The sequence below is a fragment of the Pollicipes pollicipes genome, unplaced genomic scaffold (assembly GCF_011947565.3).
Source record: "Pollicipes pollicipes isolate AB1234 unplaced genomic scaffold, Ppol_2.1 Scaffold_4881;HRSCAF=5763_pilon_pilon_pilon, whole genome shotgun sequence".
Taxonomy (NCBI): domain Eukaryota; kingdom Metazoa; phylum Arthropoda; class Thecostraca; order Pollicipedomorpha; family Pollicipedidae; genus Pollicipes; species Pollicipes pollicipes.
In genome coordinates this window covers 53,024,344-53,045,538 of record NW_023596576.1, presented here as the reverse complement: position 1 = coordinate 53,045,538, position 21,195 = coordinate 53,024,344, and the positions used below count along the sequence as shown (strand labels likewise).

General features: G+C 55.8%; 1 protein-coding gene across 5 annotated transcripts in view; it reads left to right on the top strand.

Annotated features, from left to right (window-relative positions):
* The window catches only part of LOC119100881 (spermine synthase), a 32,966-nt gene extending 12,290 nt beyond the window's left edge, over positions 1 to 20,676 (top strand). For 3 of the 5 annotated variants that reach the window (XM_037224062.1, XM_037224061.1, XM_037224063.1), the window contains exons 6-9: positions 187 to 335; positions 1,958 to 2,047; positions 3,372 to 3,563; positions 20,157 to 20,676. In XM_037224062.1, the coding sequence (XP_037079957.1) occupies positions 187 to 335; positions 1,958 to 2,047; positions 3,372 to 3,563; positions 20,157 to 20,303 (578 nt within the window). In that variant the 3' untranslated portion in view covers positions 20,304 to 20,676. Of the gene's footprint in view, positions 1 to 186; positions 336 to 1,957; positions 2,048 to 3,371; positions 3,564 to 16,447; positions 16,628 to 17,370; positions 17,450 to 20,156 lie in introns of those variants that run through there. The other 2 variants (XR_005094472.1, XR_005094473.1) reach the window with 2 other exon arrangements.
* Positions 20,677 to 21,195: the final 519 nt, after the last annotated feature.

Here is a 21,195-nt window from a genome sequence, read left to right as displayed (position 1 = left end):
GATGCGACCACCAGCGGACAGACTGTTCGCCTTCAGCCCACCGGGCCGTGGCAGCCGACCGAAGCGACAGCACCCGTCCCGCGGCTGGGGCCACGGCCGCCCCGGGACCGGCGCCGACGGATGTCTGGGCCCCCTGCGCGCTCCGAAGCCGGCCGCTGACCTGACTGGCACCCCGCGCCGCCGCAGACATGTCGGAGAAGGACCTCGTCTACACGGAGACACTGATGGCAGCTGAACAGTACGAGGGCAAGACAGCGCTGATTCTGGGCGGCGGCGACGGTGGCCTGTTGTATGAGCTGCTCAAGCACAACCCCAAGTTCGTCACCATGGTGGAGGTGCGCTATCGGCGCGGTGTAGCCTGGCAACGCCCTTGGACGCTGCTTATCGCTTGGGCGAGTGCGTCGTTGCGAGTGCTTGCGCGGATGGGGTGAAGTGGGGTGAAGTGGTGTGACGTGTTGTGGTATGGTATGTGTGGTGTGATGTGTTGTTGTATGGTGTGTGATGCGGTGTGGCGTGGTGTGGTGTTATGTGTTGTGGTATGATGTGTGGTATGGCGTGTGTTGTGATGTGGTACGGTGTGAGGTGTGTGGTGGACTGGTGTGGTATGGTGTGGCGTGGGGTGGACTGATGTGGTGTGTGGAGTGGGGTGGGCTGGTGTGGTGTGGTGTGTGGGGTTGGTGTGGTGTGCGATTTGGTGTGGTGTGGTATGGTGTGTGGCGTGGTGTGGTATGGTGTGTGGTGTGGCTGTTGTGGTGTAGTGTGATGTGCTATGTGATGTGGTGTGATGTGCTATGGTGTGTGGTGTGATATGGTGCGGTGTGGGGTGTGGGGTGGGGTGGGCTAGTGTGGTGTGTGGTGTGGGGTGGGCTAGTGTGGTGTGGTGTGGTGTTGTGGTGTGTGGTGTGGCGTGTTGTGGTGTGGGGTGGGGTGGGCTGGTGTTGGGACAGGGGAGTTGGCGAGAGGAGATGCTATGTGACGTGACTGTATATGCATGCGTGCGTGTGTGTTCTGTGTGCCTTTGTTGTGTGTGCTTGTTTTCGTGTATGCGTGAGCGTGTCGCGTATTTTTGGCTCGCGTGTCCTGAAAGGAGGCCTTGTTTGAACAGAGTCGTTTGGCCCGTTCAGCTGGTCTCGTGGGAAATAACTTCTGGTGTTGAACTCTCTCGAGACTGCCGGTGTGTGTTGTGTCTCGGACTTTGGATAGAGAGTGTTTGTATAGCTGAAGACAAGAGGGGGCTCAGTTGGTGGCGTGTACGCCCACTGCCGTGTGCAGAGTCGTGAGTTCGGGCGAGTGTGCCGGATTGGTGTATCGCATTCCGTTTGTGCAATTGGTCTTGACCATTGCGTCTTTAGTGTCCCGGTAGTGTGTTGTGTATGTCCGTCCCGATGGCTCAGTTCGTTACAACGTCTGCCCTCCGATCCACCCACCCGTGGGCTCGATTCACTTTAGGCGCTCGCTATTTGACCTTGATAGGTACGGCCTGCGGCCGGTGGCAGCAGTCGCACTAAAGTTCAGTTGACGTCAGAGGGCAGGACGGACCTTGCCGAGAATTACGGCACATTAAACTTTTGAATCAAATTCTGCCGCTGACATGGAATTGCGCAATCGTGTGGTAGGGGTCAGGGCTCGCACAACAAGTACTGCTTAGCGTCAACCCTGATCACAGAAATCCATCCATTCCAAGGGCTTGGATCAAGTCTAAGCAAGACAAAGTAGTGAACACGCGAAGCGAATAGCTTCAAATTGTTACCCGGCTTCTATGAATACCGCTGCAGATCCCGGAGATGGTGTGGTGACCGAACTGCGCGACCTTGTCTTGTGTTCATCGATACAGCTCGGTGCGCCTCGACACTGCGCCGATGTTGACCTATCGCCGGCCCGCGAACCCTCCGAGGCGCGCGCGACCACACGGCAAGTACCGCGGCGCCGCGGTGACCGTGGCATCGCGTGCCGGCAGATTGATGACGTGGTCATCCAACAGTGCAGGAAGCACCTGCGCACTGTCTGCGGCGACTGCCTGGACAAGTACGACGGCGACAACTACAAGGTAACACGCTCGGGTCAGGCTACTCGCGGTGATTAAAACTGGACCGCTGCTGCGCCGTGCCCTCGGCGACCATTTGTCGATATCTGTTCAGGACTCGCTGCCAGATATGAATGAAGCTCTTTAAGAAAAGTTTGGTCACCATTGTTAATCATTAACTCTATTTTCTTCACGCATCACTTATGGTGGTTCTTGGTGTGTGTCCTTGGACGATAGGACCGGAATTTTCCAATCGACGCCACTTTCCTTGTCGTTGTTTTCAAAGTTCGCAACTCTGCCGTGATATCAGCTTTTAATTCATCTGTCGTTCAGGGTATAACCATTCCCGCCTCCCGTCCTTTTCAGCTCGGGACTTGTCTGTTTCATCGGGTGTAATGATGACTCCTCCTGTGCCAACTCAGGCGTGACCAGATCTTGCAAAACAAAGTATCTCACGACATTCAACACGCTGTTACAAAGTTATCACCCGGGTGTTTCGAGCTTCAGTATCGTTGAGGGAGGGTTAAATGAAGCTAAAATTGTTGTTGCCGGTGCTAAGGCGCTCTCCGAAGTGTTACCGCTGTTCGAACCCATTTGTGGTGTTCAGGAGTTGGTTTAGACGTATTTGGAGCGCTTTGGTCGTGCTCATGTTTTGGGTATTTTGAAATAGCCGCCGAATTATGCACGTTAGCATGCTGTAAGAAGTCGTTTCATGAGCTTCAACGGAAAAGCCTCACCAACCGAAGGTCATCGCTTCCACTTGTAAATATGAAGTTGAAGCTACTCGCACATGATTATGTCTGCAGCCTACAACCCTATTTTTATATCTTGGCTAACTCGAAGTGTGGATGATTTTTCATCTTGAAATAAAGTCATGACCCCTCCTTTTCCACCGCAATGACTGGTATTTAAATATGTCGCCCCTTCACTTCATTACGGAGCAAAGGAAATGCCTATTTTTAAACGTTTGCCCTGTCCTTCATTAATTGTCTTATGCCATCGAAATGGATTAAATACAATTAGACTTCCCGAATTGGTGGTTGGGGAATGTTGCTGATTAGCGGACGGCCTTGCGAATCATGCATGCGGCAGCGAATACAGCACCTGAAGCAGTTGACGCGCCCGAAAACACCAATAAACAACAGCAAAACGGCACCTGAAGCGTAGTTGCGCTGATTTTGAGGCGAAACGAAGATACGTTTGACGATTGCAGCTTTCGCACTGGTGCGAGTAAACAGATCAACCACGGCTAACATCCACTGGTTGGACCTGGTCCGACAGCCCGCCGCTGGGACATCCTCCACGCCCTGTCAAACCACTACCGAGGTCCTGCGCCGTGCTCCCACAGATCATCGTGGGCGACGCCTTCCAGTTCCTCAGGGACTGCCTGAAGGAGGGCCGCACGTTCGACTACATCTTCTACGACCTGAGCGATATCCCGGTGTCGCCGAAGCACGACCGCAACCTGTGGAACATGGTGCGGGACGTGCTGCACGACAGCATGGCGCTGCTGCCCGCTGGCGGCAAATACATGACGCACGTGAGTACCGGCCCTGGGCGAGCGCGGCGCTCGCGGCGGCGGGGCGCGGCGCGACCGGAGCTGGGACGGGGTGCTGTGAGGAACCGGCCGGGTCGCCTCCGGGCCGGAGTGCTCTGACGCAGCCTCAGGGGTGGGGCGGTAACTGGTGCCAGGGTCTGGTCGCTGACGCCCCGGACCAGGGGCTATCCGGCCGCGCCGCCGTCACGCGGTTATAGAGCTCTGTTTGGCTCCCCGGAACGGGGACGGCACGCTAGCCGCGTAATTGTGGTATCTGACCATGCGCCATTGATTCTGCTGTGTTTGTTTATCGAACACACCAGCGTTGCAGGCGCGACAGTACGTACCGAACGAAATCGATCACCTCAATTTAGTGTGGCAAGCACCAACATGATCGTCACAATACAACGAGATGTGTGCACTAAGCCTACACGTTGCTTTAGGCTTCGCGTGGGCCTAGGCGTTTGTCTGCGTGGCCTTTGCTTCGTTAGTTGCTTATTCTAAGTGCCTGATAGATTCCCCGCACAAGCGACTCTTGATCGTGCCCCTTGGTACTGAGTTTGCACACATACTAATTACGCGGGGAAGTCCGAACGCATACTCAGCATTTGGGAAAGTGCTGCCTCTCATAACAACCAGACGAGAGCTTCCGTACCAGCTTAGCTCGAAGCCTGCGCCTGGCACGCCGTCCATACCGAGAAAAAACCTGTCTGTGTGATGTGCATCTAGTTAGATTCGTGTCGCGGAGCAACCGGACCGTCGTTAGCCTTTGTCACCAAAGTCTTTGTGCTGCTGTCGGCCTGTAGCGCCCGGCGTGAGTTAGTGCTCGCTCGCCGCGGGTCTGCCGCGCGTACGTCATTCGGCGGCGGAGCTCGCCGCTCGACTGGACGCGTCTCGGCCACCTCCGATTCACCGGCGGGTGGTCGTTTCCACGGCTGGCGGCGCAGAAGCCGGGAACCATTGCCATGGTCCTCAGGAGGCGCGTCAGCCGCCGTGTCTGTACTCCACGCGGCGCCCCGCCCCTTCCCGGCTGGCGCGTCAGCCGCCGTGTCTGTACTCCACGCGGCGCCCCGCCCCTTCCCGGCTGGCGCGTCAGCCGCCGTGTCTGTACTCTACGCGGCGCCCCGCCCCTTCCCGGCTGGCGCGTCAGCCGCCGTGTCTGTACTCTACGCGGCGCCCCGCCCCTTCCCGGCTGGCGCGTCAGCCGCTGTGTCTGTACTCCACGCGGCGCCCCGCCCCTTCCCGGCTGGCGCGTCAGCCGCCGTGTCTGTACTCCACGCGGCGCCCCGCCCCTTCCCGGCTGGCGCGTCAGCCGCCGTGTCTGTACTCCACGCGGCGCCCCGCCCCTTCCCGGCTGGCGCGTCAGCCGCCGTGTCTGTACTCCACGCGGCGCCCCGCCCCTTCCCGGCTGGCGCGTCAGCCGCTGTGTCTGTACTCCACGCGGCGCCCCGCCCCTTCCCGGCTGGCGCGTCAGCCGCCGTGTCTGTACTCCACGCGGCGCCCCGCCCCTTCCCGGCTGGCGCGTCAGCCGCCGTGTCTGTACTCCACGCGGCGCCCCGCCCCTTCCCGGCTGGCGCGTCAGCCGCTGTGTCTGTACTCCACGCGGCGCCCCGCCCCTTCCCGGCTGGCGCGTCAGCCGCTGTGTCTGTACTCCACGCGGCGCCCCGCCCCTTCCCGGCTGGCGCGTCAGCCGCCGTGTCTGTACTCCACGCGGCGCCCCGCCCCTTCCCGGCTGGCGCGTCAGCCGCTGTGTCTGTACTCCACGCGGCGCCCCGCCCCTTCCCGGCTGGCGCGTCAGCCGCCGTGTCTGTACTCCACGCGGCGCCCCGCCCCTTCCCGGCTGGCGCGTCAGCCGCCGTGTCTGTACTCCACGCGGCGCCCCGCCCCTTCCCGGCTGGCGCGTCAGCCGCTGTGTCTGTACTCCACGCGGCGCCCCGCCCCTTCCCGGCTGGCGCGTCAGCCGCTGTGTCTGTACTCCACGCGGCGCCCCGCCCCTTCCCGGCTGGCGCGTCAGCCGCCGTGTCTGTACTCCACGCAGCGCCCCGCCCCTTCCCGGCTGGCGCGTCAGCCGCCGTGTCTGTACTCCACGCGGCGCCCCGCCCCTTCCCGGCTGGCGCGTCAGCCGCTGTGTCTGTACTCCACGCGGCGCCCCGCCCCTTCCCGGCTGGCGCGTCAGCCGCTGTGTCTGTACTCCACGCGGCGCCCCGCCCCTTCCCGGCTGGCGCGTCAGCCGCCGTGTCTGTACTCCACGCAGCGCCCCGCCCCTTCCCGGCTGGCGCGTCAGCCGCCGTGTCTGTACTCTACGCGGCGCCCCGCCGCTTCCCGGCTGGCGCGTCAGCCGCCGTGTCTGTACTCTACGCGGCGCTCCGCCCCCTTCCCGGCTGGCGCGTCAGCCGCCGTGTCTGTACTCTACGCGGCGCCCCGCCGCTTCCCGGCTGGCGCGTCAGCCGCCGTGTCTGTACTCTACGCGGCGCCCCGCCCCCTTCCCGGCTGGCGCGTCAGTCGCCGTGTCTGTGCTCTACGCGGCGCCCCGCCCCCTTCCCGGCTGGCGCGTCAGCCGCCGTGTCTGTACTCTACGCGGCGCCCCGCCCCCTTCCCGGCTGCAGGTGCCGCGCCCGCCGCGCCGGCCCTATCGATTCCTGTCGGTGGAGCCACCCCCTCCCTTACCCCCGCACCGGCTGTTGGGCTTCTGAGCACGTTCTTCTCCCGCCGCCGGCATCCTGCGCGTAGTGGGCGTGGTGCGCCAGCGGCTGGTCTCGCGTTCGAAGGCCTGTCGCACGTGTCCGCGTGGCGGCTGCGACACCTGTTGACGGGCACGTCGGCCGTTCGGGGTGTTGCGACATGTGCCGATGGAGGGCGGTCTCCCGCCACGGCCTGATGCTGTGCCGGTACACCATTCCGGGTGATGACCTCTTGGTGTTGGGGTAGTGGCTCGGCTCTGTGGTACTGTAGTGTCGGGGTGGTAAACATTGGTCGCACCCACGTCTCTGTCTGCATCAGTCCAGACATCGGTACCACTTGTACTTACATCCGGGTTTTTCCCCCGTTTTTTATTTATTTATTTGCATTGTTCCTTTTTGGTCTTGTTCAGCCCTCGTTTTCAATACGACCGCGCGCAAAGGCTCTTGGTCAACTTCGAACAATATCCATAAGGTCGTCGATGGCTGCGACGGCAGGTGGTCTGCGCCGCGCCGCCACGGTCGTGGCCCGCTGTTCTGCGCGTGACCGGCCCAGTGGGGCCCCTGACCTCCGGCGCGGGGCAGCGGGGCCGTCGGTCGGCTGAAGACGGTCGTTGACGTAGCCGCCGACACGCCAGGGCTCAGCGGCTGAAGCGGGCGGAAGCGCGCTGGGCTGCGTGTGGCGGCGACGACTCGGCACGGCGTGAAGTGTCCGTACGCCATTTGGTGGGGGCTCCTGTTGGTCACGCGTAGGGAGTGCGCGCGCTCGTCTGCGGTCCTGGTCATACGTGAGTGTGCGGCAAATGGTCGTCTGTTGTTTAGGGATGGATCGGATTAGGGTGAGTCCCACCGATTAGGGTGAGTCCGGCCTGCGTCACTTGGAAGCGAAATAACCACCCGTTTCTCAGGAGTGAAACGATTGCCGTTGGTCCCGGATGAAGTGACATTTCGGTGCTCCGGAATGAAGGGACCACGCATCGGTCAGCGGTTATCAGCCGTAGGTCAGGGAAGGCCATCCTTTGATTAAGCATGAAGCGATGATCCGTTCTGCCGGTGTGAAGTGTTGGCACAGGCTCACCTTGCATTGGTCCTGCTCACGAAATTTGGCGATATTCCAAATCCAAACATAGGTCAGTCACTATGTTTTCGGGCAGTTGCTAGAATGGGGGGGGGGGGGGGGGGGGGGGGGGAGGGAAGGGTCTCCCCTTCGCTTTCGGCAACCACGTGCTGCACGCGTCCGTGGTGTCTGGCTAGGTTATATAACACGAGCATGCTGACGAACATGTGATGGGTGTGGTGATTGCATTTGCAGCGAGTGACAAACGGTAAGACTGTGGGTCAGCTGAATACGGTCACGCCGCAGAAGGCTCTTTCATAATTGCGAATTCGCATGGGCCATTGGCTAGTCTGATGAATACTCTGTACTTGCTGCTATGAGCATAAAGCCACATGAGCACTCAGCGTGAAAGGGAATGCTCCACATTTGAGGATATTGGCGCGGGCATGAGATAGGCTGAAATAAGCTCATTTATAATTGTTGGTGTACTTTTCAGTGAAGAAGGCTGCTCCACGCAACAAAATTTCTCTCTGTAGTAAATATGCTCCTTAATACGCTTTGTTTCATTGCGTCATGAAACGTTTGTACGGCGTTAAGGCGCTGCCAAACCAGCCGGAAGAAATCACCACCCTTCTGCTCACCTGCAGTACTTCAAACCCGCCAGGAGATGGTAGCACGGTGCTGAAAGTGCTCGCTGAGCCAAGTATCGTGATGTGCTCGTGTTTTGGCCCTTTGTCATCGTGTTCTTGCATATTTGTCCGTGAGGTTTAAGAAGTTTACTTGTGTTCACATGCTCGGTTATAGCGCTCCTCGAAAGTAATTCGGTTACAAGCCTTATTTCTGCAATAGCCGAGAAGAATGCCCTACTTCTTATATTATGTAGCACAAAGGGCCATCTGAAAGCGCATTTTTTTGCGGACTGTGCTGCATTTGCGGTGGATTCGCTGCTGTTCATGGTGTCATATGCTGAATTTGAGGACACAAGGTTTGAGCGGAGCGGTGGTCCGCCGTGGGCATGGGGCGTTGCATGGTCTATGCGGCAGCAGGAGTTCACTGGTGTGGTTAAAGTGTAACGTACGCATGAGTGGCATTTAAATGGTTGTCATGGTATGAGAGGCACATGTCCGCGAACGTGGTGCGCTGAAATTAGACAGTTTTTGGTCGAGGAAAAGGAGGGCCGTGAACTGCACCGAATGATCAACAAAATGGGTATTTCAGTTCAAAACCTCATACAAATGTGGAACACTTAGATCGTTGCTTGAAGTATGACACTGAATGAATATTCAGGCTAATACGTGAATTAGTTCCCGCACTTCGTTACATCAGCGGGATCCGATTATAAACCGTCACGCACCAGCTAGCGAGGGGTCTCTGCGTCGGCAGCCCAGCTCTCCACCCGTCTGGCTCATGGCCAGTGCAGGTCGCTGGGCGACTGACTGACGCCCCTCTCCCGAGAACGTTCGTCAGCAGAGCGCTGCACGACTGGCTGACGCCCCTCTCCCGAGAACGTTCGCCAGCAGATCGCTGCGCGACTGGCTGACGCTCCTCTCCCGAGAACGTTCGTCAGCAGATCGCTGGGCGACTGGCTGACGCCCCTCTCCCGAGAACGTTCGTCAGCAGATCGCTGGGCGACTGGCTGACGCCCCTCTCCCGACAACGTTCGCCAACAGGTCGCTGGGCGACTGGCTGACGCTCCTCTCCCGAGAAGTTCGCCAACGGATCGCTGGGTGACTGGCTGACGCCCCTCTCTCGAAAACGTTCGCCAGCGGATCGCTGGGGAATGGGCCGTTGAATGCCACTCACCCGCCTGAAAAGATTCGCTTCGAGTGCCTCGCTTGTTAGTGTCCTCTTGAGTAGCCTCCCAGTTGTTTAGTGGTCTCTTGTTAAATCCTTTGTACGCCGTTTTCCAATCAAGAGTTTCGAGTTGGCGCCCTCAGTGCATGGAAGCGAAAGATGTCGGACGAACAGGGCGTCTCAGATACGTTGGCTGTTTTGTGGAGCCACGTGGTCAGCATAGCGAAAGTTTGCGTGCTCTGTCACTGTCGGTGGACCAGTCTCGGCTTCGGGTCGACTCCCAGTGCCAGCCGGTAGTTCAGGTGGTTTTGAGAAGTTCCTCATACGCTGCACGTTTTAACTTTGGACCGTAAATCGTGATGGTCTAGATCTCCGACGCCGTGTGGTTCATAAAATATTGGTCTCATGGGAACCCACGTCCACGTGGGTGAACTTCTGAGCCAGTGTCGTTCGTAGATGCGAGTCGATATGACGCTCACAACGCGTCTCAGGGATCGATAGGAACCTGTATGTGGCAGTGCCGACATGTGGGCTGATTAGAGCCTGAATCACGGGTTGGCTTGCAACGCAGGCTTTTTAACTCTGGTTTGTTTCGGTAGTTGCCGCGGCATTGCGGTGTAAAGACGGTCGGTCGTCGGTTAAGACAGGCTTCGATTCAGCTGCCAGTGTCTGTCGGAGTGGTGGCCAGGCCACTTTCATGGTTTGTCGGCCGACTGGGGCTGCGTGTGGCGCACGGGCTCCGCGCGGAGATCATCTTGTGATGGCCAGACCCAAGGCCGAGCTCACAGTGCAACTTCCTGATACTGGTGAACACACGATGAGCAATTGCATGACTGGAAGCCAGTGAATGTGCAGGCAACCTAGCGGCGGAGAGTGAGTGTAAAGGTGTTGGCGTTCTCGCCTCGTGCCCCGTAGCCCGGCGTTGGTCCTTACCGTTAGTCCACACACGCACCTTGGCGTGGTTGTTCCCGGTTCGCCAGCCCGTGCGTTTACTACACGTGCACTGGTAGTGTCTAACCTCCCTCTGGCCTCCCCACTTCGCCCCGCGGTCCGGCCGATGGCGCCTGGAGCGCTCGTGGGAGCGGCCAGCACCTGCGGTCCACCCGCGGCTCTGCCGGCCGGAGGGCATTGATCGCGCTCGAGCGGCCGCCCGGCGCTGGTCCGCGATCGGCCGGCGACGACCCCGCGACTTCGGCGCCCCCGCGGCGGCTGCCGTCGCCTGCGCGCCGACGGTGACGGTGACGGTGTGGCTGGCTGGCTGGCTGGTCGTCCGGTGTGGTGATCACTGCGGCTGGCTGATCGTCCGGTGTGCTGATCTCTGCGGCCGGCTGGTCGTCCGGTGTGGTGGTGTCTGCGGCCGGCTGGTCGTCCGGTGTGGTGATGTCTGCGGCCGGCTGGTCGTCCGGTGTGGTGATGTCTGCGGCCGGCTGGTCGTCCGGTGTGGGGATCTCTGGTTGTCCAGCCGACTCAAGCCCGCTGCGCCCCATACAGGCTCTCGGCCGGAGCGGCCGACGGCGTGCGATGCGCTCCGACAAGCGGCGAGCTGGTGCGTGCGGTGTGGGCGGGATTGAGACGTTTGCGCCGTTGGCTGGTGTGTCAGATGCAGCGCTGTATTCGATCCATGAGGTGGCCAGCCGTGGAGATTCTTTGGGACGTTGTGCCAGGGTGAACTGCCCCATGTCAGCCACGGCGTCGGATACGACACAGCGCACGAGGTTCCCGCGAACCAGTGGCGCTGGGGCGCTTGCTCGACGCTGCGTGGTATATATTGCCCTTCGGGCGGAGAACAGTCTCGGGCGTTATTGACACCGGCTCGTTAACAACGTGCCGCAGAGCTCCTTTTTTCCACATTCAGCGCGCTGCACCCGCGGTGAGCGGGCGAGACCGCTCGCCGCAGCCGCCGGCGCGGCGCAGGGCGGCGCAGCCGGTGTGGGGGTGGCGCCCAGATGGGTCCGGAGATTGGCCGGCCGCGTGGCCTAATGGGCCAGTCAACCCACCGATCGCTGCCTGATCGCTGCCCGACAGCAGGCCGAGGTGTGTAGCACGCCCCCGCGCCTTTGCGTACTATTTGATGACAGCGTATGGCAGCTGTGGGTTGGTTCCAGATGCATGTATTCCTGACGCAAATTGCGATTCACTTGTCCGACCGTGACGTCATGCCTTGGTGCAAGGAACAGGGCTGGGCTGTGGGCTCCCTCATAACCGCGCGTTTGTACGCGTTTACGTCACCTTGAGACATTTGATGTTACGAGCCCACATGCCTTTGGATATACAAGGCTGTTTGGGGCTGGCTTAAGTACGGTACGTTCCTTGTGTCATTTAAACTTTCAAAGCCGCTTATAGCTGGTGTACGGCGGAGTTAACGCGATATGTGGGCGATGGTAAATGTTTTCAACCATGATGTGGAGTATCAAGTAGGTTGTCGAAGACCGCAAACAAGGTGCCGTTTTCATAGGATTCGATTTTCTGGGGCATAAGTGTCACCCCGCGGAAGTGAGATGGATTGTGTCAATGTTTCCATCCCTTGATGAATTTTACTTGTCTTTTGCTGACATCCCTTAACGTCCGCCTCGTGCATCATTTCGTGTGTGTATTTGTCATGCATTGTATAGTGAACGTACACTTGCATTCGTACATGCACAATGTGTACAGACACGTATATGTCTGGGAAACACACTTCTGGGTTAGAGCCGGAATCGAGTATGTAGTGATCCAATTGATACTTGATTCAGGATGAGATCGTTCCCTCTAAAATGCCGTGTGCCCCGTGCTGGATCATGTTCAGTACGTTGACAGGGAGGGTTGAAAAGTGGACACCTCGTGCTCGATGGGTCACTTGAAAGAGCAGCCTGGCTTGTAACGAGTGTTCTTATTCTTGTGTATTGCGTGCGCCTTACATGGAGCTTGTGGTGTTTATGTTGGCTCCCTTCCAAATGCTGATGCATTATGTAAACTTGCGTTGCCACAGTGGGCGCCTGAATGGACATCGCTTCTGTGGAGACCGACACGGCTTAGATAGGAAGCCGAGACTATGGGTACTGATGGTTTGATTTTTGGGAGCATTTTTCAGCGTAGTTAGGACAAAGAAACATTGGAAATAAGGGAAGCTCATAATTTACACCAGTTCGCGAAAACCTTCCATTCATATCCATGATAATTGACCTGTTTTGCTTGAAACTCATAACTGAACTATTTTGCTTGAAACGGGTATCCTGCCATGCTTCTGAAATTAAAACACACGCATGCCAAAAGAGTCCGTTCAGTTATTCCACCAGCATGCCGCTATAAGTCGTCGAAAGCTTCACGGTCAGTTGAAGTATGGTTTCGTAGCTCATATCACTTCAGATAAACCTCGTCAGTGACATTGTAAGTTAAGGATACCCCATCAGCCTGGGAATAGGGCTCTGCATTCTGCGCTGTACGTGATGTTTTCCCCGACGGCCTGCCGTGCCGGCTTCTAGGAGTCTCGCTGCAGTATGTTAAGAGTCTCGATGCAGAATGTTAAGAGCGGCAGGCAAGGCGGAGGGCTGCCCATCCGTTTTCCTCTCGATATGCCGGCTCTGTGAGGCGACATTGTCCTCTTTTTCCGGCTCTGTGAGGCGACATCGTCCTCTCGATTTGCTGGCTCTGTGAGGCGACATCGTCCTCTCGATTTGCTGGCTCTGTGAGGCGACATCGTCCTCTCGATTTGCTGGCTCTGTGAGGCGACATCGTCCTCTCAATTTGCTGGCTCTGTGAGGCGACATCGCCGCGCGAGAGCAGCGCTTTCCGCGAATGAGTCGCTGCGGCCGGCTCCCTTCATTGGTCTAAGTGGGCGGAATAGCGCGCTTGTTTCCGTTGTCGGAAGCTGGCGCCACGCTCGTTCGTTGATGTGAAGTGGGCCGCCCCATTTGTGAAGACGATTTTCTGAACACAGCTCCTCCTCCCGCGATCCGAAATGACGCACGCAGTGTGGGTGACACAGTTCTGAGATCCAACATGGAAGCCACCAAAACAAGGTCGGAGATGGTGGGCATGTTCGTGTGCGTCGCTTCAGACATTGAGACATTACGTGATCGGGGCGGCATTTCTGACGCACTGATGTGGCCGCGTTGAAGCAGCGGCAGCATCATGAACACTGGTTTTGTTCTGAGATGGGTGGTCCGGATGTATTTTGGTTTCAAGGTGGCAGTGAGGTCAATCGCGATGAAGCGGTCATGTTATTCGAGCCGACCTTCATGGCATACAGATTACTGTGTTTCAAAGGGGGGGGGGGGGGGGGGGGGGGGGGGGATCGCCGACCGGTTCGTCTCCTCCGGTGTCTAGCGGGAGCGGCGTGTCTGCGTCTATGTGTCTGCGTGTCTGCCTAAGGAGCGGCGTGACTGCGTGTGGAGAGTTAAGTAGGTAAAGTCATGTAGATAGACATATTACATAGGCACAGTTAAGGTGAGCAGGTTTAGTAGGTAGGTAAGTTAAGGGTACTTGTCCACCCCGGTGACGTGTGATCTGCTAACCCCGATGACCGCAGTTGCTGGCGGCTGTGTTCCGGGTGCAGGGGGGGGGGCTGGTCGGCTGACTCGGTGTTGGGAGCGGCTGGCCGCCGTTCTCAGGACGCTCGGCAGAGGGCGCTCCTCGGCGCGGTCTGCTATGGGGTGACGCCTGTGCCGGGTGTTTGGTAGATCTACCGGAGCTGGCCGCAGCGTCGGGCACCACCGGATGGCGACAGCGACCGCCGGCCGCGCTGCGTATGTAGGCCGCCCTTGACTCCACCCCAGCCGCCGCCACGGACGGCTCGCGCCTTCCGATCAGGCGCTGCATGAACCCAGCGCTCCACCGCCTCCCGCTGCCTGGCTGCCTCGCGTCCGACGCGGTGCCACCCGGCTTTGGGCCCGCTGCGAGGGGTGGTGCGTCGCGCCGTAGCCGGCAGCGCGTCCGTGGGACTCGGGTCCTGCTGCATCTGCTCGGAGAGGCTTTTCAGATGAATACGGCCTGCACACTGGTTGGCTTTCAGCGAGGTTGTTTCGTTCGGTTGCGTTGCCCGCGTCGATTGGCACCCTCAGGTAATGCGGTTTGTGTGTAGAGATGCACTCGCTTACTTTCCTCTTCGCCCAAAGCACCTGTCGGTACTTAGCCGTCGTTTGATTAGAAGCGATAGTGGATGTGTATTACAATCTGTAGCACGATATATTTGGCCTGGCTTTTACAATATTTGGCAGTGCTTACCCAAGTTTACCCAACTGTGCCGTACACTGTTCCCAGTTGTGCTGATACTGATTTACTTTCCGCGGCACGGATGAGTTGGACGCGCAGTTTTAGACTAAATGGCAGTTCTGTGCGGGTATGTAGAAGCCATATTTGGCCGATGGGGTCAGAAGCGTAGTAAATATACCATTCGAGTCATTATCATTATCACTATTTTCCATAGCTCCTGTACGTGTGCATACAAATTGTATTGGTACGCTCTGCTTGTAATGTTAAACGCGGTACCGATTGCTTCGCCTGTGTGGTCGCGTCACTAACAAATGGCGTAAAGCAAGGTGTATGCAAATTCCAGTTCGCTTGTCGCGCGTCCGACAGCTTGTATATTGGCCCCGACATCACGTGACTTGGGTCAGCACGCCTGTCCGTCTGGTCCCATCGGTCCTGATCCCACCCGTTCGTCTAATCACTCATATTCGTCTGTTCTCGCTGGTCCCCGTTCCACAGGTCCACCTGGTACCGCTAGTCAGCCTGGTCCTGCCCGTCTGTCTGTCACGTCTACCTGTCCGCCGGGTCCCTACAGTCTACATCCAGTCCTACCAGTTCACTAGCCTGTTCGCATCTGCCCGTTCGGTGCCACGCTCCCACACTGGTCTGCCTGGTCTTGTCGGTCCGTCTGGTCCCACCAGGCCACACGGGTCCGCCGGTCTGTCTGGTCTCGCCGGTCCGCCGGGCCCGCCGGACCACATCGGGTTCCGCCGGTCCCGCCGGTCCACCCGGTCCCGCCGGACCACATCGGGTTCCGCCGGTCCCGCCGGTCCACCTGGTCCCGCCGGACCACATAGGGTCTCGCCGGTCCACCTGGTCTCATCGGTCCGCCCGTTCCCGCCGGTCCACCCGGTCCCGCCGGTCCACCGCCCCGCCGGTCCACCCGGTCCCGCCAGTCCGCCCGGTCCTGCCGTCTTATGCTCGCGCGCCCGCTGCTATTTACCGTTGAAGCAGCCATGTGCAGGTGGGCTGAGGGCCCTCCCAAAGCCCTCGGTTCGCGCCGAGACAGCGCTGATTGCGCGCTCGTAGTTCTCGTCTGCCGTTGTGCAGCACGTCACAGTATGGAGCACGGCGCCCCTGGGAACCACAGGCGCAGCGTGATGAGTGCGCGAGTGCTCTGTCGCCAGCACACAGGACTCTTCTAAGTGCGACTGGGCAGTGAACGTGAGCTGGCTGGTTGGGTCCGAGGTTGAACCGTAGCAAAAGGGATATTATTTGTTTCCATATTATGTTATATATTTTTTGTATATTTGTTATTAAGGGATATTATTTGTTTCCATATTATGTTATATATTCTTTGTATATTTGCTATTTATTCTCTTTCCAACTTCCAATACACGGTTTTACTGTAGTCTACGCGCAACGTTATCCGACTCCATCCATCTAATTTAGGTGGCTGCGGAGATCCACGGTATAGCTGACGGGATTTAGTACACTGCAAATGATGATTTCCTAATTTGAAGTAGGTCAGAGCGTGCACATATGAAACCATTTTGTATAATATGCCTAAACTTGAAGTGAGCCTTAAGTCCACATTTGTTAAGTACTTTTATATTAGTATGATAATCATCTCGGTGCTATCAGACAGTCGCCCGTGTGCGGCAGCAGGCTGGAACGTACCTCATTTTCTATTCGTTGGCCCACTCGGCCCTGACCTCCCACAGTTCCGCGCGAGGTCGGGGATAATCAGATCAGATCGGAGACAATCTTAGACAATCTTAAATAAGGTGTATTTTGTGGTAGTTTTAATCATCGTCACTCGTCGCATTCCCCCAATGAGTTAATCGAGCTGCTCCAAGCAGCAGGTGTCATCACGTACGTGGTGGTGCCAACTTGAGACCGGGGGGACCCATGGGGACATATCACTCCAATTCTGTCCAACGGGTTCCTATAGCCAAGTGGTAGAGTTGCGAAATGTAGTTGATGAGCCATGCTCTTCTGAATCCGAGCCGCATCCCTACATCTTCGTTTGTCTCCCCTCAATGGAAACGTGGATACCCTGCTGAGAATGCAAACGGCGTTAGGACTGATTCAGCTTGATATCAGGTCAAAAATGAGAAGCCGTAGACTGAAGTGCTAAATTTATATATGTACTGGACTTTTAACATATTTTTTTCTCATCTTGATTGCAGTGCCACGGTTTGTTCAATTACCAGCCGACAAGTGGAAAATACATCAAGCTATGGGTACATTGGCATTGGAAGGAGCAGTGAATGTCGCCGAAACAGGGGTGGAGAGTCCCGCGGGGAACCTAACTGCGTGGAAGCATTGCAATGGCTAAATGCCAAAACTGATCTGATTTGGAGGAAACTGTGAGTTTATTGACCATCGACTTCAGAGTCCCCCACATCAGTGTTCGCCACCCATGTCCCTGTATACAGACGTTGCATGTTCTCCGCAGGCTACGTTTTGTAAAGATTTACTTGGAAAAATAAATCGGATGACGTTTGTGGGTACTTAACATGCAATACTGTTTTTACACAAGCTGCTAACGTAAAAAACAGCTTTACTCCTCCTCTGATTTGGCCTACCGTCTTGCATTGTGGGAAAGGGCTTTAGCACTTTTTAACCCCAATCTCCGAAATGATTTATCGTTTACAGTTATGTTATGCTCACGTGACCAATGACCATGCCGAAATTCGATCTTGTATCACTTCTTTGCACGTTTTGAAAATCATGTGAAATCGCTCCATTGTGGCTGGCTGAGAAAACATAATGTGGGCTAAAGCTGTTGCGCTGAGAAACGTTGCGCTTTGTTAATATGATTTTGACCCATTTTATTCCAATCAATCGAACGCATGTACTTGCTAAAATCACCCAGCCCACCAGGGTTTATACTTGGAACGCATCTTCAATTCAACTTTCAATTATGATTTCATGAAGTGCATATATTTTTTTAAACATTGTCCCTAAATCTCCCTGTGGGTTTACCACTAGCTGTGTCACAGCCTCTCGGGTTGACGCCGAGTGTAGCACGCGGCTAGTACAATGCTATCTGAAACGGTCCAGAAACCGCAATTGGAAGGTCCTGAAAGCTCTTAATTTCCACTTACAGGGACGGAGCTGACGATGTTTCGCGTCGACCTGCGTCTCTTCATCACATGGTTCTTCGCCACTTTTGAAAAATGCATTCATCCCCATGTTTCGCTTGGCATTTTGTATGGTGCGTTTTTCTTGGTACATGAGAAGCCCGACTTAAAACGTTTATTAAGGTCATATTTCACGGATTCCAGTAAATTTATAATGACGATTAAAATCTCCCCGAATCCCAAGAATTATTCATATGCCGCTGCATGCAAACTCAACACTCAGGTTAGCGCTCAAGCGCACACGCATTTCCGGCATGTATAATTACTCCGGCATACGCAAGCATGTTCCCCGGAACTCATAAGGTGTGCTTTTATGCCAACACGGATGTCAACACCAAGGGTGAATGAGCTGCGCTAATGAAAGGAAAACCTCGGTGGAAAAGAAAACCGGCTGAAAAGTACCATAGACGCCGCCCAGGCTGCTGGACAAACTGCGCCTGCAATATCGCTGTGTACTTAAATATATGTTATCAGGGCAAATACAGGTGCCATTGTGGTGTATCATCAGGCTCAGTATGCTTTGAAAGAGACGAACGTGGTGTTGTGGCGTCCCATTCCTTCGATCTTTTATGTTGTGCCTGACGTGTGTTTGAAGCGCGTTATTGTTTTTTGTGATGCGCGGTTGTGCAGGTGGGCTGTAGCTGGCCACCGCGGTCGGCTTATGATAAGTTTGCCCCGTCTGCATTCAACGCTAGTGCTATGTTGCGTAACATGCTGTTGGCTTTTGAAGCGTCGTTTGCTGTCAGGTTTTCATTATTTGTGGGTCTGGAAATCGTAATTGCTGGTCCAGCTCCATCAAATGTTTGCTGGGCAATCGGGAGTAGGCATGTCAAACCAGGTCGTGTGAGGTGAAAAAATTGACGAGTAGAGTTGTTTTTCGTAATTGTTGGGAGGGACACTCAGGTTCAGGTGTTCACTTTTGCACCAATTCACTCATCATATAATGCGCTGCTTTATGTTTATTATCGAAAGTAAACAACAACTAAGAAATATGTTTCCCATTCTAGATCAGGTATATTCCATTGCCAGTTTGCCATCACGTTTAGTGTTATAAACCACGACAAATTCGTAGTGTAAGCACGAGAGATCTAAAGCTCCTAAGTTTTTCGGCATTATGAGTTGGTAGTTTCTGTGCTGGAGATTAGCAACCGTCAATGTTTCAGTTGATACGGATTAAGTGCTGCTTTGAAGGAGGCATTGTTTGTATTGAATCAACCTAGAAAACAAAATGTTTCATAGTTGTATTACTGGTTACAAATGAACGAGGTTGGGTCATAATAACATTTGAAAAAACAAGACACATGAAATGCAGAGAATATTTTGGATTTATGCCAACACTGTCATTGAAAACCTATTATACTCTTTCGATATCATATTGATTCAGAATATATATATATATATATATATACATATTCAATTATATATCGTCACTCTTGTCAGGTGTGCTGACATTCCCTGGCCGAGTCCTTGCACCCCTCCGTGCAGGTGTGCGCTTCGGACCACTGGTCGGGTTGCAACAGACTTGAGTCGGGCGGTGCCGGAATCAGGAAGACGGCTCCCGCGGCAGGCTGGCTTTACACGACGGTGATCCAGTAGGGCACGTGGCGGCTTTGGAAGCGGTCGCTGCCAAAATAGAAAACAGCGCGGGTTTTAGCCGCACAGCCCCACCGCCCAGGCTGGCGCGACGCCGGCGGGCCAGCGTCGTAAACGGAGGCACGGCAAGCTCCGAATCGGTCGGCACAGGTGGACAGCTGAAGTACTGCCGGCGAATCTGGCCACTCGATCTCGTTTGGTGCTGTCGGTCACGTCACTGAACCATAACGAAAACATCGCATGCTCAGGTGCTCGCCGTCTGTTTCGCCGTATCTATTGCATTCCGGATCTTCGCATAGCTCTCTGGCGCCAAGGATTTCGTCATTTCTGTTTCATTTTAAGCTTATGAATGAGGTATGCATAAAATGTCATGGCACTGAGACTGGATACTTAAGTCACTGCCGCCTAAATAACATCACTTTGTGTTAGTCAAACAAAGACATTAGCTGACGCTGTCACGACATTTTATGCGCACCTCATTTATAGGCATGAAATTGAAGAGAAGTGACAAAATCCACATTGCAGCTAAGTACTTGTTCAGCATTTGCGAGCACTACGTTTACGTACTTGCGGGTTAATGCTGGGCCAGCATAGTAGCTCAGCGGGCTTTTGCGGGCTGGATATCTAGCTGGCCGAGGCACTGGTCGAGGCGGGCCGGGATGCGGGCTGATATTTGTGGAAAAAGTTGCGTCTCTTGACTAAACCGGAGACACGAGACTGGGGGCCATGCTCACATCATACCCAGGTGATGGCTTACAACGGTCTGGAGCTAGGCCCCAGGGCTGGAGACAAACTCGACGTTGCCTGATGGGCGTTATAAGTCTGGACCCTATGACCTATAGCCTTGACGTCTTGACGTTATGGCATTAAGACTAGAAACAACTTGAGCTACTTCCCGCCCAGATGCAATGGGCCTCCACAGTTCAGATGTGGACAACGCAACCGGGTCAAGATCTCTACTGCCCCAAGCAGTGGACGTCAACAGCTCAGATTCGTAGGCCACCGCTCTTGTAACAAACTCGACGCTGTCACCGAGTGCTGGGAATCCATGGAAACTTCTTTCAGTAGCTGACATCTAGGTTAGGTGAATGGAAGTGATCATCCCAGCCGCCGCTACCCAGCCGCTCAGTTATCACCTCAGTCGCTCTTTGTCCAACAGGTGATGGGCATCAACAGTCCGGCGGCGCTGCAAGAGTTCGAGACGCTGGTGGACGCGCTGCCCGTCAAGACAACTCGGACGCAGTCGGCGGCGTTCGTGCCGTCCTTCCTGGAGACGTGGGTCTTCTACCAGATTACCAAGTGCTAAGTGGTGGGTCTGACTGACCGATGGGTGCGGGGCTCTGGCCCGCCCGACGGCTCGACGGCAGGAACGGGTGTCCTCCTGCCATTGTCAGAGGCGACGCGTGGGGTCTGCGATCACAGCGGGGAGGAGTCTGCCCCGGTCAACCCCGCTTCATGTGAGGAGTCCTGCTCCTCCCGGTCTCAGAGGGAAGGCAATCCCTGTCCCTGCTTGGCCTTTGTCCGGTCACCAAGTGACCCCGTTGTCTGGACGGGGAGCACCCGTGCCCTTGTTTTGTTTGCTACTGCGTTTTGCTACATGCCATCACGAATCAGATGTCGAGTTATGTTTGATCCGGAAATGTCACTCAATAAACTCTACCTTATTTTGAGGGTTAAAACGTGTGTTCTTTGGGAAAGACGGCTGCAAAGAACGCGACTCATATACCTATGAACACGTCTTGTTTTTGATTGTGATGAAAACTGCGCGTTTGGGGAACGGGAGGTACAGGTTTCGATTCACTCGGTGCCAGCCCGTCCTACCAGAACGAGAGGCAGGCGATGCCGTTTAGCCTCAGAAGCTGGGCACGTCGTAAAGCTCCAATGCCGACAGTGATAGTCATGAAAGGCTACTAGGTACGCACGGCGCGACGCGTGTGCTTTTCTGGACATCTGACGACCACAGAACGCGTTGCTTACCTTTAATCTTTAATGCGGCATTTCACCCCCTTCACTGATTCTCAAAGAAATAGATAGACTCAAACTTCACTAACTCCGTTGAGAAGCCGTAGGATATTCGTTGCTTTATTATAATGGGGACCACGCAGTGATCTTAGACTTCGTTCAATCACGTTCTCGATGAAACCACAAAGCGATGCAACGAGATCTGTTAGACATCCGTGCGTCGTTTGCCGTTCTCA